At 33.1% G+C, this 14,887-nt stretch overlaps 2 protein-coding genes and 2 non-coding genes across 4 annotated transcripts in view; 2 read left to right on the plus strand and 2 right to left on the minus strand.

The window, feature by feature from the left end:
- Nucleotides 1-4,851: 4,851 nt before the first annotated feature.
- Nucleotides 4,852-4,925, plus strand: TRNAP-UGG (transfer RNA proline (anticodon UGG)). Its single transcript has one exon. It is a non-coding gene; the product is annotated as a tRNA-Pro (tRNA).
- A 187-nt stretch (nucleotides 4,926-5,112) lies between these two features.
- TRNAW-CCA (transfer RNA tryptophan (anticodon CCA)) lies at nucleotides 5,113-5,186 on the plus strand. The gene has a single exon. It is a non-coding gene; the product is annotated as a tRNA-Trp (tRNA).
- Nucleotides 5,187-7,212: 2,026 nt separating this feature from the next.
- LOC130137244 (cytochrome f) lies at nucleotides 7,213-10,457 on the minus strand. Its single transcript, XM_056308052.1, has one exon. It carries the CDS (start codon nucleotides 9,708-9,710, stop codon nucleotides 8,748-8,750), a length of 963 nt encoding a protein of 320 aa, XP_056164027.1. The 5' UTR covers nucleotides 9,711-10,457; the 3' UTR covers nucleotides 7,213-8,747.
- Nucleotides 10,458-10,603: 146 nt separating this feature from the next.
- Nucleotides 10,604-14,887, minus strand: part of LOC115661671 (ribulose bisphosphate carboxylase large chain) — a 6,603-nt gene continuing 2,319 nt past the window's right edge. Inside the window, exon 1 of the mRNA XM_056308049.1 lies at nucleotides 10,604-14,887. This exon is cut by the window's right edge and continues 2,319 nt beyond it. The gene's annotated coding sequence lies outside the window, so the exon portion shown is untranslated.

Here is a 14,887-nt window from a genome sequence, read left to right on the forward strand (position 1 = left end):
TAGAGCATAAACCTAAAAGAATTGAAAAAAGGCCCATTCAGGAACAAGAAAATGACATCGTGATTTGGATTAGATCTCGATGAAACAATACATCAATGAGAAGTTTATTTGATAAGTTTAATGGATTTTTTGTGGAGGGAAAGGGGACAAAACCAAAACTCATCTTTCTTGAAAAGTGGAAGAAAAAAAAGCCGCTTCATTAAGAAATTCTAAAATTAGATTAGAAAAGAAAGGGCCCCGCTATGAAAAAAAAAAGAAAGAGGGCTGGAATCTACACATTGATTCTTTTTTTTTCGCAATTTTTGTTGAACCGTATGCATCAAAAGGTGCATGTACGGCTCTTAAGGGATACAAATTTTATCCTAATCAACCGACTTTATCGAGAAAGATTACTTTTTTTAGGCCAAGAGGTTGATAGCGAGATTTCGAATCAACTTATTGGTCTTATGGTATATCTCAGTATAGAGAATGATAACAAGGATCTGTATTTGTTTATAAACTCTCCTGGCGGATGGGTAATCCCCGGAGTAGCTATTTATGATACTATGCAATTTGTGCAACCCGATGTGCATACAATATGCATGGGATTAGCCGCTTCAATGGGATCTTTTATCCTGGTCGGCGGAGAGATTACCAAACGTCTAGCATTCCCTCACGCTTGGCGCCAATGAGTTTTTTAAGAACAAAAAAAAAAGACTATGCCTTCGCCATATGAAATAGGAATATTAAGTAATAATAGCATGGCACTTCGAATTCGATATGAGAAATTTTTTTTTCAAAACATTAGATTATATATCGAAAGAGTAGTATGAAATTAGTATAAAATAAAGGGTATTCTCGATTTTTTCTTATTTATCGGTGACCATTACCATTTCAGCGTCACAAACTTTTTTGTTTTCACAACAGAAAACTTTTAACAATATTTATGTTATTGTTATGAAAGAGTACGAAAAAAAAAAAAAGAAACTTTGGGATTGCTGAATCACAGACGAGAGAAATATATAAAAAGCAACGGAGCCATCATAGTATTTTTTAACTGCTCCGAAAGGAAGGATGGTAATTGGATCATTTCCCGATCTGAATCGGATAAACCCTATATCTATATTTTTTTCTCTTTCTTCGATGGAAATGGAAGGTAAAGTGAATTCCATTGTATAGCCGTATGCAATGTGCAAAGGATGCCTGTACGGTTGCTCAATTCTATCTTTCTTTTTTTATTATTCTTTATCTCTTCTCCTCACCAGATAGAGGAACCATTTGTTATATTATCAGGGTAATGATACATCAACCTGCGAGTTCTTTTTATGAGGCGCAAACGGGAGAATTTATCCTGGAAGCAGAAGAACTACTGAAACTGCGCGAAACCATCACAAGAGTTTATGTACAAAGAACGGGCAAACCCTTATGGGTTGTATCCGAAGATATGGAAAGGGATGTTTTTATGTCAGCAACAGAAGCCCAAGCTCATGGAATTGTTGATCTTGTAGCGATTGAATAAAAAAAAATAGCATTAAGTTGACGAAAATCGCCGATTTGAGATTTTATCTTCTTACTTATTAACGGGTTTACTAATATTCTATTCATCTATTAAATAGAGAAGTAATTCATAATCATCCGGTTAGGATCGATCTAAACCAGCCCATTTATTATGTATACGATTCAACATGCCAACTATTAAACAACTTATTAGAAACACAAGACAGCCAATCAGAAATGTTACGAAATCCCCCGCTCTTGGGGGATGTCCTCAACGTCGAGGAACATGTACTAGGGTGTATGTGCGACTCGTTCAGATCACCATTGGGAGAAAAAAGGGAAATCCATTTTCCAGTATCAATGATCAGTACTAGTCAATAGTATAAAATGGAAGGAAGAAGGCCATTCACTATCTATATCTATATATCGAAAACTAAAAAAAAAAGATCTATTCAATTCTCTTCTATTGTATATGAAATTTATGGTTTCCGATGAGAAAACATTCCTCATTGGTAACAAATAGTTATCCATTAAGCGGGGAAATCCTATTTTCAAAGCCGAAATCTTATGCCTATACTCTTGCAAAAACGGACTAAGAGGGTCAGCTACCCAGCCAATCTTCATAATTAAATACCGTTACTGTATAGGTAGATCTCGTTGTGAAAGACCTATTACTAGATAATTCATGGGTAGAGCCAAAGAATTTGAACTGTGCAAGTTGCTAATAGCATTGATTAAATGAAATAAGGGACTCCGGTGTATAGAGAGGACCTCACCGTTTAAGACATAACCATAGAAACGATGGAATCCACTATTTCGTTATTCATTTCTATTTATTACTTTTTTCTGTTTTTTGATACCTAGTATCAATACTCGTTTCGAGGTGAAATGCCTATAAAAAAAGACAAATTGTGGTTGGGAAGGTTATAGTAGCAAAAGCCATTGGAATTTGTATTTTATACATTGGAAGGATCCGTTTTGTTATTAATAAACTAGGAAAAGGGAAAAGAATAACTGAAAGAAAGGAAATCAATTAGTTATTCATGAAAGTTTCATTTATTCAATGACTAGAATTAGACGAGGATATATAGCTCGGAGACGTAGAACAAAAATTCGTTTATTTGCATCAAGCTTTCGGGGGGCTCGTTCAAGACTTACTCGAACAATTATTCAACAGAAAATAAGATCTTTGGTTTCGTCTCATCGAGATAGAGATAGGAAAAAGAGAGATTTTCGTCGTTTGTGGATCACTCGGATAAATGCAGTAATTCGCGAGAATAGAGTATCCTATAGTTATAGTAGATTAATACACAATCTGTACAAGAGACAGTTGCTTCTTAATCGTAAAATACTTGCACAAATAGCTATATTAAATAGGAATTGTCTTTATATGATTTCTAATGAGATCATAAAATAAAAAAGGAAATTGTAAGGAAGTCGTCAGAATATTTTAAATGGAGTTCGCTGGAGAATGAACTCCGGGAAGGTAGAGTAGAAATTAGTATGATAAAGAGAATATGATAAAGTCGCTCAAAATTAAATGAGCGAATATGTCCAATATCCAATAAAAAAAGATTTCTTCTTCTTCCCCAATTTTTTTTCTTACAATTTTTCGAACAAAATATCAATCTGTGTTTGAGTTCGGATTTGAATTTGAATTTGGGTTCAATTGAGGAGTAAAGTAAGTCTACTTTTTTTTTTATTTATTTAGGGTTCTAAGACCAGTAGCTCCGGAGGTCGACTCGCTTCTTTCAAATTGTTTCTCATTATTAAGAAAAGGTAACAAAGATAAAATACGAGCTTGTTTTATAGCAATAGTAATTAATCGTTGTTGTTTTAAGGTTAATCTATTTACCCGTCTAGATAATATTTTTCCTTGTTCACTAATAAATCGACTAATTAAACTCATGTTTCTATAATCAATTCGATCCCCCGATTGGATCGGGGGCAAACGCCTACGAAAAGATCGCTTGGATTTAAGAAAGAGTCGCTTGGATTTTTCCATGGTTTGTTTATTCCTTATCCCCAAAATCCTATTTCAATCTGATCCAAAAAGATTTTGAATTCAAAATAAAATATAGGATTTTATTTGGCTTTTTTTTTTAGTTAGTTAAATTATGTTAACTAGAATATATAGAATAATATGGTATATATAGAATATGTCCTTTTCATGTTCCTTGTAAGAGTGACACACAGGCACTTGATTCGAGTTATTTCTTTATCTCCCCGTGAATCGTATGTTTGTAACAATAGGGACAGAATTTTATCAATTCCAATCGACTAGGCGTATTGTGTCGATTCTTTTGAGTAATATATCTGGAAAGACCCCTTGATTCCTTATTAAGACCGTTTCGAACACAGTTGGTACATTCTAAAATAACCGTTACTCGGACATCTTTACCCTTGGCCATGAACCTCCTTTGCGTTTTTGATTCAACCAACTCTTCTACTTTCCGCGAAAAAAGAAATAAAAAAAATAAGAAGTAAAACAACAAACTAATATTTAGGTATATTTTGAATCGAATTCGATTCAATGTACAGTATTTCATTAAAAGATCTTGTATGATCTTCTTGCCCTAGACACATTTCTGTTCTCACAATATTATTTCTAAATGGAATTGGAGACTAAACCCGAATTTTGCCGAGGTTGAATCTACTTTTTTATTTCTCTTTCCTCCTTTCTTTATTTTACTTCTACTTATTATATTGTATTGAATTCTATTTTATCTAAAAAAAAAAAAGAAAAGAGGGGGAGGGATTAGTCACAAATCTTTTGATTCTATCTCTAATCTTCTTCACCCCTTCCCATGTCAATAACTAGAATGAGAAAAAAGGGAATGTCAACGCATCCGGAAATAAACGATTGATCTCTATCAAAAGACCTGCTAAAGCCCCAAACCATAGAGTACTTAGTACCGGTGCCACGGAAAGATATGTTTTTAGATCTCGCATTTTAAATCCTCCTTCTTTATTCTTTTTATTTATTGTATTATTTATTGTAATGCCTAATGGTAATCCATATATGATCCGATATAATATAAACTATGTAAGTAGTTAAGGACCGCTTGTATTTGTACACGGAATTCCTAATTCCAATTGAAATTTACAATGATTCGGTAGATAAGATTTTCCTTTTCTTAAAACCGAAAAAGACGTCCCTTCCGACTGAGCATTCCAAAAAAATATTCTTTTTTTTTTTTAGTTATTTTTTACGATGGGTTTCAGATTCATGTGTATATAAGCCTTCTATTATTATTATATGTTACATGAGAATAAAAAAAAAATGTCAAGATAACTTGGATATATCAATGGAAAAAATAAGGATTTTGAAAACAAGACAGGGATTCTATAAAATGACACTGTAGACCAATTGAAAGGGATGTAGCGCAGCTTGGTAGCGCGTTTGTTTTGGGTACAAAATGTCACGGGTTCAAATCCTGTCATCCCTACCTATTACTTCTCGTCTGAGCAGTAACGAGGGATTCATTGAAATCGATTAAAATCAGGCATACATAATCTTTATTTTATTATATCATATTCTATATGATAGTCTTATGCATACAAGATGTATTCGGGTTAGAAAAAAAATCCTCTTTTTAGTTTTAGCTAGTGTGATAATGATAAGAAGATAAGAAAGCGCTCTTAGTTCAGTTCGGTAGAACGTGGGTCTCCAAAACCCGATGTCGTAGGTTCAAATCCTACAGAGCGTGATTCCAGTCTTGGTTAGGTTAGTCCAAAATTACACTTAAATAATTGAAGAGTAATCTTAATTTGACCTCCTTTGGATTAAAGAAAAGAGGAGGTCAATTAAAAAAAAAGATGTTGATTAATTTAATCAAAGGTCCAACTGATCACCACGTCTGTATTGTAAATATGCAGTTACAAATAATCCAGCTAAAGTAATAGGAATTAGACCTAAGACAATTCCAAATAGAAAAACTTCAATCATTTCAATTTTTTGGAAAGGGAAAAAGGAGAGGTAATATCTATCCCTACATATTAATCCGCATTGCCCATGAATCTCAATGACCACGAATTGGAAATTGATCGGGTAAGGAACTATAGAGTCAGTCTATGAATACCACAGAAATATTTCTTTTTATGCGTTGTGTTCATTCAATTAATTTCAAATAAGTCGTATCTTGGTCAGACCAATAAAGAGAGCTGAGGTTATAGTTAAAGCTGCTAGTAGAAAACCAAAATAACTAGTTATAGTAAGCATGAAGATGAAGGAGCTAAATGAAATGTGTTCTTTTTATACATATGTTTCTAAAGTACTTCCCTAAGTTTCAAGATACGAAGATAAGCAAAAATACCAATTCAAATGAAAGAATAAGTTCAATTGACAGTTGTTAATTCATCAATCATTATAGACGGGATTAACAAAAACATAGAGTAAGGGAGGTAGAAAAAGAGATCAATTAATCATTTAATTTCGAATCAAGGGATTCATTAGACAATTCTTGAGTAGACTAATATTAAAATAAAATAATAAGAAATTTGAATCCATATAGAACAAAATTCGAAAATCATTTCTCTTTTCTTTTGATCTTTTTTTTTAATCGTATCGAATCTATTTTTCGATTTTCGAATAAAGAGTGACCTTATAACAATAACACCTTTTTTTCTTGTCATTTGAGATATTATGTGAATGAACCTACTACTGAATTTAATGAGTAAAAATTTAAATAAATAAAGTAAAAATAAAAAAGGTATCGCACAACTGATCAGATCACTCGAAAATAAAATCTTTATTTTTGTCCAACTAGATTCTAAGACTAGTAATTCCTATAATTTTTCCTTTCTTTTCTAGGTTCTACATTTTTTTCCATATTTATTAGAAATAGAAATTGTCTTTTCATATCATAAATTCCCACTCTCAGAGCTAGTTCCAGAAAGAACCTTTCGATCTAATACAAGAAAACAATGTGTGCATCACGAATATTGATTATTCCAATTCTATTTTTTTTGTTTGTTCTCTTTTTTTTTCAATACTATCTACCCCTTTTACTTGTTACTCTACGAATGAACAATTCTTCTTAAAATGAAAAAAAAAGAGAACAACAAAAAACTTTTCTACAGTTTAAGCTTATAACTCTGAAAAGGAGATTTTTCAATTTCGTATCGAATTGAATTGTGGAAAAAATGGAGAGAAAGAAACCTTATAGAAATTCAAGAAATTGAATATTGAATAATACATGCATGATTCTACATCGACAAGCAACAAGAAAATAATAAAGAAATTATCGAGTACTTCATTTCCATACTCATTAAAATTGCGTTGCTGTGTCAGAATAAGGATAGCTATACTGATTCGGTATACTCGAAAAACACCCTTGGTACAATATTGACGATCTAACAAGGATGGAACTTCAGTGAATTTCCATTTACTGATATCATCTTTTATGGAATCGATCCCCCCTTTAACTGTACAAGAATATGTGGAGCTCAGCATGTCTGGAAGCACAGGAGAACGTTCTTTTGCTGATATTATCACCAGTATTCGATACTGGGTTATTCATAGTATTACTATACCTTCCCTATTCATTGCGGGTTGGTTATTCGTCAGCACGGGTTTAGCTTATGATGTGTTTGGAAGCCCTCGCCCAAACGAATATTTTACAGAGAGCCGACAAGGAATTCCATTAATAACTGGCCGTTTTGACCCTTTGGAACAACTCGATGAATTTAGTAGATCTTTTTAGGAGGACCCAATGACCATAGATCGAACCTATCCAATTTTTACAGTGCGATGGTTAGCTGTTCATGGACTAGCTGTACCTACCGTTTCTTTTTTAGGGTCAATATCAGCAATGCAGTTCATCCAACGATAAACCTAATACAAATTATAGAGCTATGACACAATCAAACCCGAACGAACAAAATGTTGAATTGAATCGTACCAGTCTCTACTGGGGGTTATTACTCATTTTTGTACTTGCTGTTTTATTTTCCAATTATTTCTTCAATTAAGAGAAGAAAAAAGAATAGTAGAATACTAAATAATAATAAGAATTATCTTAACCCATTCGGAAGGATTACATCTCATAATTATCTATGGCTGTTTATGTCTTTAGCATGACAACTTGATGAAAGAAATGGTGGAGGGAAGCGGGATAAATGGCCGATACTACTGGAAGGATTCCTCTTTGGATAATAGGTACTGTAACTGGTATTCTTGTGATCGGTTTAATAGGTATTTTCTTTTATGGTTCATACTCCGGGTTGGGTTCATCTCTGTAATAATCTAATAATAAGATGAACTGAGTTGGAGACATGAAAGCTTAAGAAGGCAAGTGGATCCTTGCCTTCTTAAGCCTTCTTAAGCCTTCTTAAGCTTTCATAATATTTTATTAGTATAAATAAAAAAAATAACTTTTCCCTATTTTGAAAAAAAAACTTCATTTCTTATAATGTTTTTGAAAACTTCATTAATTAATTTAGAGCATCCCTTATTCGCGGATAGTATCTTATCTATCTTTCAAAGTTAGAAGAAAGAAGGAATCGCTCGATTTCATTTTCCTGAATGACACAATTACAATATATATTTCTGTCGATCAGCTATTATGCAAAGCAAATCCTTTTCGAATAGATCCTTATCCTTACTCTACTCTATTTAGTATCTCATCAAAGTTGAATTTTTTCTAAGTCCATTAGAATAAGTTCTATTTTATCAAAAGATTTCCCTCTATTTTTTTTTTGTTTGTTCACTACTTTCTATATGTATACGTAATAAATATAAAAAAAGGGTTCTGATAAACATGGAAAAAATAGAAACTAATAAGGATAGTAATTTTTGACGAACGGGATCAAAAACCGTTTTTATGTAGACACAAGAAAGAAATGTAGAAAATTCCTTTCTTGTGTCAAAGAAAAGACTAAGAAGAAGAAGGCGAATAATCCTTTGTTTTCTATTCTCCACTTACTTATCTTATGTTTAGTATCCAGTGAAATTTTAGATGTTATTCTATTAGAATAGAAAAAGATTGATCCATTCTATGACATTTCAATCTCACAAGAGTGACCTAGTGACACCGCTCGAATTTGGCTTGAAAAAAAAAGAAGGGATAAAGTAAAATAATCTTCTTCACAATATACATACTATGACTAGGAATGCGGTACAAATAATTCCCGATATCGACATCTGGAATAGAAACAAGCAAAAAGCTTTTCATAATTTTTGATCATACATAACATATACAGAACATAATTGAATTCCCAAAACAAGAATTTGATTCTTTTTACGAACTTGATATTGGAAATCCGAGAATCTAGAAATTCATTTCGGACAATTGAACCTTCTCAAACTGTTTCTTCTTAAGAACCAAAAATATTTGTGCCAAAATAACAGATGCCAAGAAGAACAAAAGGCCTTGGACACGGAATGGATCTTGAAGTACTATTTCCGCATCCCCTTGACCAAATCCACCCACATTAGGATTACTCGTTAATGGCTGATCAACTTTGATAGATTCGCCTTCGGAAACAAGAAGTTCTGGCCCTGGGGGGATAATATCAACCACTTGACGTTCATCTGACGCATCCGATATGGTTATTTCGTACCCCCCTTTTTCTTTTCGTATGATTTTACTTACTACACCAGCCGCTGTAGCATTATAAACTGTATTGTTACTCTTGCTCCCATCGGGATAAATCTGACCCCTTCCTCTGTTCCCACCTACATATATGGGATATTTTAAGAAGTGAACATCTTTATTAGTAGCGGGGTCCGGGGAAAGAATAGGAAAGGTGACTTCACTATATTTCTGACCAGAAACAGGACCTATCACAAGAATATTTTTTTTAGTGGGGCGATAGCTCTGAAAAGACAGATTTCCTATCTTTTCTTTCATCTCGGGCGAAATACGATCGGGGGGGGCTAATTCAAATCCCTCAGGTAAAATAAGAACAGTCCCCACATTCAAACCTCCCCTTTTACCATTAGCAAGAACTTGTTTAACTTGCATATCATAAGGAATTCGAACAACCGCTTCAAATACAGTATCAGGAAGTACCGCTTGCGGAACCTCAATATCCACGGGCTTATTAGCTAAATGGCAATTGGCACATACAATACGCCCGGTCGCTTCTCGTGGATTTTCATAACCCTGCTGTGCAAAAATGGGATATGCATTGGAAATGGATGTCCGAGTTATGATATATATCATTAGCGATACGGAAATAGATCGAATAATCTCTTTCTTTATCCAAGAAAAGGTGTTTTTAGTTTGCATGGTCCAATCATTGATCCCGAAAATTTCTACAATAAAATTAGGTAGGTCGCTTGTATAGTTCCCTATCCACAATTCTGCTATTTACTGTACTGAAATCATTTTACTGGAATATAGGAGTAGGAGAAATCCCTGTAGGGTAGAAAGAGTAAGTACGTCTTAAAATTGAAATGCTTTGCTTATGTACCTTATGTTACAAAGTAACAAATATTATAGTTGGATCAGTCATTCATTGAATGATAAATCACTACAAGTGATGGAGATACACGATTTAAATACCGGAAGATCCAATATTTAAAAATTGTATCCAGAATGACTGGAAAAGTAGAAACAAGACCAGATATAATTTGATCGTTGTGAGCAAATCCAAAATCTTTGTAGACATAGCCAATCATTAGTTCCCAACCATGGGGCGAATGGAATCCGATACATAAATCAGTTAATAAAAGAATAGAAAAAGCTTTTATTGTGTCACTTAAGTTATATAGGAATTCTTGAACCCAAGAGTTAAGAATAGCAAGTTCTTCATTACCCAGAATAGAATAACCACTTAAAATAATGAAAGAGGTTATATTTGTCGATAAGTGCAAAATCATATGGATATGATCCTCATTGTGCATCTTGATCAATTGGATCGTTTCTTTGTGAATTCCTATACGAAGTGTTTGTAGATGTGTTTCCGGGTATTCTTTTATCATTTCGTCCAAGAGTAAGAGTTCTTCCAATTCTATGAATTTTTCTAGAATACTCTTTTCTTGAATATCAGTCAAAAAAGTTTCGGATTGCCTAGTATTCCACCAATTAGTAATCCAAAATTCAAGACATTTATTAAATGAGAGAGAGATCCACCAGGGCAAAAATACTCTAGATGTAAGATATAGAAGAGGAAGAAATGCTTTCTTTTTTGCCATTTTTTCATCTTTGAATTGTTAATGAACCCACCTCATTTGTTGAATCTATGTGATCTACTATTTCTATTAACCCTAAGTTCTATTCCAAGGCATCGGACCTATGAATCTATTCCCTGTTTTTTATTTGTGATTTAGTAATGAGTCCTTGAATTTAGAAAGAATACAGAAATAGAATAAGAGCCCGTTTCGAATGAAGAAATAAGAAAAAATATTGTTTCCAGATACCTCAATTGAATTGATCAAATTCGAAGCCCTTTTCGATGAATGCTTGAAAGAACCAACCAATTCAAGCAAGTAATGAATATTATTCGGATTTCAAGCCAAAAGAACTCCCCTTGTCCTTTCTATCAAAAAAGAAAATCTTTCGAAAAAAAAATGGCCGGCTACCCACAGTTATAGTCCAGGAAAAATGGAGCGAGATTTATGAAGAATATTCTGATCTAACGATCACAAATTCAAAAACTAATGATCAAAAATGAGTGGCAAAACAAGACAGAAAAGTTATCCTTATAAGAGATACAAGCAGTCCTTTGCCTTTGATCATTAAGAAACACAAAAGAAAAGATAAAAAAAAAAGAAAGGTCGATTGACAAAAGAAAGGAGAGAGCATTTACAAGATATGATCTATTTGTATCTAACCTATCAATTCATATTGAAAATAAAAAGAGAAATCCTTTATTCCGAAATGTTTTGATATACGAGATGAATCTATTATTTTATTTCGATTTGTTACTTTTACTTGTTTTTTACTGAATTGAGTTGAGTGGATTTCCATACGCATAAATCATTTTTTATGCGGACAAAAAAAGTTTCGTTTTATGGATGTTCCATATACGTCTACTTTGGATCGAATGAACGTTCTGAAAAAACTTTATTAAGCTATGCTATGCTGAAGAAAGAAAAGAGAATTCTTGAATTTTTTCCCTGCCGATGGGAAAGAATTTCTTCTTCAGTTCAAGTTCATTTCAAAATACTTCAATCGGTACGCGCAAGAAATAGGCCAATTCGGCGGCTTTTTGCTCAATTTCACGCGGAGTCAAATTCTCATCAGTACGCGTCAAGGGAACGGCCCCCTGTCCTTTGATTTCCATATAAAGGACACGACGAGCATAAATACCCTCTTTAACTTCTATTCGGATGGACTGAATATCTTTCATACGAAATCGTAGGAAGATGCGACGATTTTTTCCAGGAAATCCCCAACGAAAAATACACACTATTCCTTCTTTTCTATCGAATCGATCATAGCCACTACCTACATTCCACGAAATTGTGCACCACAAATAGGAACTAATAAAGAGACCTGCGATACCGTAGAAAGACATCACGATCCCTTGTGGAAAAAAAAGAATTTGTTGAGAGGGAACTAAAGATATCAAATTCTTACCGAGATAACTGGAAGATCCAACTAATACGAATCCTAGTGAACCTAAAAAAAGGATAAAGGCCCAGCAGAAATTACTTATTTTTCGAGACCCCACTATAAGTTCTATCCATATATGTTCTGATCGCCAACTCATACTAGATCCAGTTGCATTTTATTGGAATTGAGAAAATAGTCCAAATGAATTTGACTTTCCTTTTTTTGTTTCCGAAGTAACTCTCATCAACTAGCATCATTCGAATGTAACCCTTTAGGAGTAATTCATCTAATTGGTTAGATCCAATTGGTTAGGTCTAAAATAAGAATATCCCTTTTCTATGATCTCCTATAGATATCCACATATAGATACATTGACTTTACATTTCATACATCCACCTCGATTCCGATCTATTTGAAAATTGCTATAATTTATTTACCCATATATTTACGCATACATAAGATCTATGTTCGGAGGAAACCGCCATATTCTACTACTACTAAATAGATATCTGTGTTATCTATATCTAAGTCTTGAAAAAAAATAGATAAGATTTGCACCTATCGAATCTAAAAAATCTTGTTTTTTTGAACATGAAGAGATAAAGAAGCCATTGCAATTGCCGGAAATACTAGGCCCACTAAAGGCACAAAGAGAGAGGGTAAGTTGTTAAGAGTTGTCATAGAATGGGTACCTCGATTTAATATTTGTACCTGTTATTGTTAGAAAGATATCTTAGAATAATTCTAATTCGTATATAATTAGATTGAGTATATCTAAGTGAGTATATATATTAAATAATAAGTGCAAGGAATAGATAATTAAATAAATGAGACTTATTCTTCTTTATCTTTCTACATGAAATATAGAAATATACGTATGATAATCTATTCTATTCTTGTCTTAAAATTAGAATTGAATTCTCATTTTTATTTTATTTAATAAATAAAGAGTTTCTTACAAATTCCCGAAGGATTCGTTAGAATTCAATCCAACAACAGGATTCTTAGTAAAAATAGAGATTCTCGGAAGATAGAGTAGAAAGAAAAGATACTCTATATCTATATTTTCTATATTTGAATTATATATACTATACATACGAAGCAAGAAGGAAAGATGACCTTAGGTTTATTTTATTTGCCTTGCCCAATTTGAATTTCGAAGAAGGAACCATTTTTTTTATCTTGTTGATAGAGATAGAGGTTTCCTAATTAATAATCAGTAATATCGGTATAAAAAAAAGAATTATCCGCACGATTCTTTATACAATTTACAATTAAATATTATGATTATGTCACCAAAGAAAAAAGAAATTCTTCCTTAGAATTTTTACTTTGATTCCGATAAACTATCTAATTGTTCGCTACAAATACAAAAATGTAACTAAATTAAATAAAAATAATTTGACTTAAGGCTCTACTTAACTTAATAAGTGAATTTTAATTCAAAGGAAAAAAAGCGTGAAGCTTAAATAACTCACTCAGAACACCCTTTAAAGGATTACGTGGTACAATTGGATCGAATAAGCCCTTATCAAATAAATATTCAGCCGCTTGTGAACCTTCAGGTACTATCTTATTCAATGTTTGTTCAATTACTCTTTTACCTGCGAATGCAATATAAGCATTCGGTTCGGCAATAATGATATCCCCCAACATCCCAAAACTAGCCGTTACCCCACCAGTAGTAGGAGATGTAAGGATTGATACATAGAATAACTTTTTATGGGATTGATAATCATATAAAGCAGCAGATATTTTAGCCATTTGCATCAAGCTCAAGCTTCCTTCTTGCATACGTGCTCCTCCGGAAGAACACACTAGAATCAGAGGTAAAAATTTATTGGTAGCGTACTCGATCAAACGGGTGATTTTCTCGCCTACTACGGATCCCATACTACCCCCCATAAACTGAAAATCCATAACTCCAATTGCTATGGGAATACCGTTTAGTCGACCTGTGCCTGTTTGAACAGCATCGGTTAATCCTGTCTTTCTTTGATAAGAATCAATACGATCTTTATAAGGTTCCTCCTCCGAATGAAATTCAATAGGATCCAGAGAAACCATGTCTTCATCCATAGGATCCCAAGTACCTGGATCAATCGAAAGCTCGATTCGATCTGAACTACTCATTTTCAAATGATATCCACATTGGTCACAAATATTCATTTTGGACTTCAAAAGTTTCTTATAATTTAATCCATAACAATTTTCGCATTGAACCCACAAATGCCTATATTTTTGAGTCAAATCGAAATCAGTAGAATTTTCTCTTCGAGTGAAATCAATACCATTCCTGCTAGTTCTTATACTGGAGCTCCCACTATTTCTACTTTCACCATAAATGGAACTATAAATGTAACTGTCACTGGAATTGTCACTACTACTTAAAAAGGAACTCTCAATACAAATTTGAGAACCAAGATAAGAGTTAATGCACCTAGTAATGTGATTATTCCAACTGTATTTAGTATCATACATGGAATGATCACAGGGCGGATCGTCATTCTTCGATCCATTCTTCAGATAAGCATAAGTCCAATAACTAAAAAAAGAACTTTCTCGTTCACTCAGTAAAGAAGGATCATTGTCAATCTCAAAAATTTGATTAGTAATATCAAAATATATGGAATAAATATTCCTATTACTATCTCTAACTAAAAAGGTGTCATCAGAGATAAAATTACGAACGTCCCTGACACCCACTAAATGATTAGCATTACTGTAACTAGAACTTTCACTCCAACTATGAATCTTTTTATCCATATCGTTTATAACCGGATCCTCACTTACACTGGTTTTTTCAATAGGATCACCAAACCTATCGATTGATTTACTTAGCCCACACCTGTATTCTAATTTTCCTTTATACAACATCGAATTGAACCACCATTTTTCCATAGAAC

The sequence above is a fragment of the Syzygium oleosum genome, unplaced genomic scaffold (genome assembly GCF_021117445.2).
Source record: "Syzygium oleosum isolate NSW1041296 unplaced genomic scaffold, Sole_v2.1 Sole_v2.66, whole genome shotgun sequence".
NCBI classification, from domain to species: Eukaryota; Viridiplantae; Streptophyta; class Magnoliopsida; order Myrtales; family Myrtaceae; genus Syzygium; species Syzygium oleosum.

What these genes read in the sequence shown, in the direction of transcription:
- LOC130137244 (XM_056308052.1), bottom strand. Translation starts at nt 9,710, where the DNA reads ATGCAAACTAAAAACACCTTTTCTTGGATAAAGAAAGAGATTATTCGA.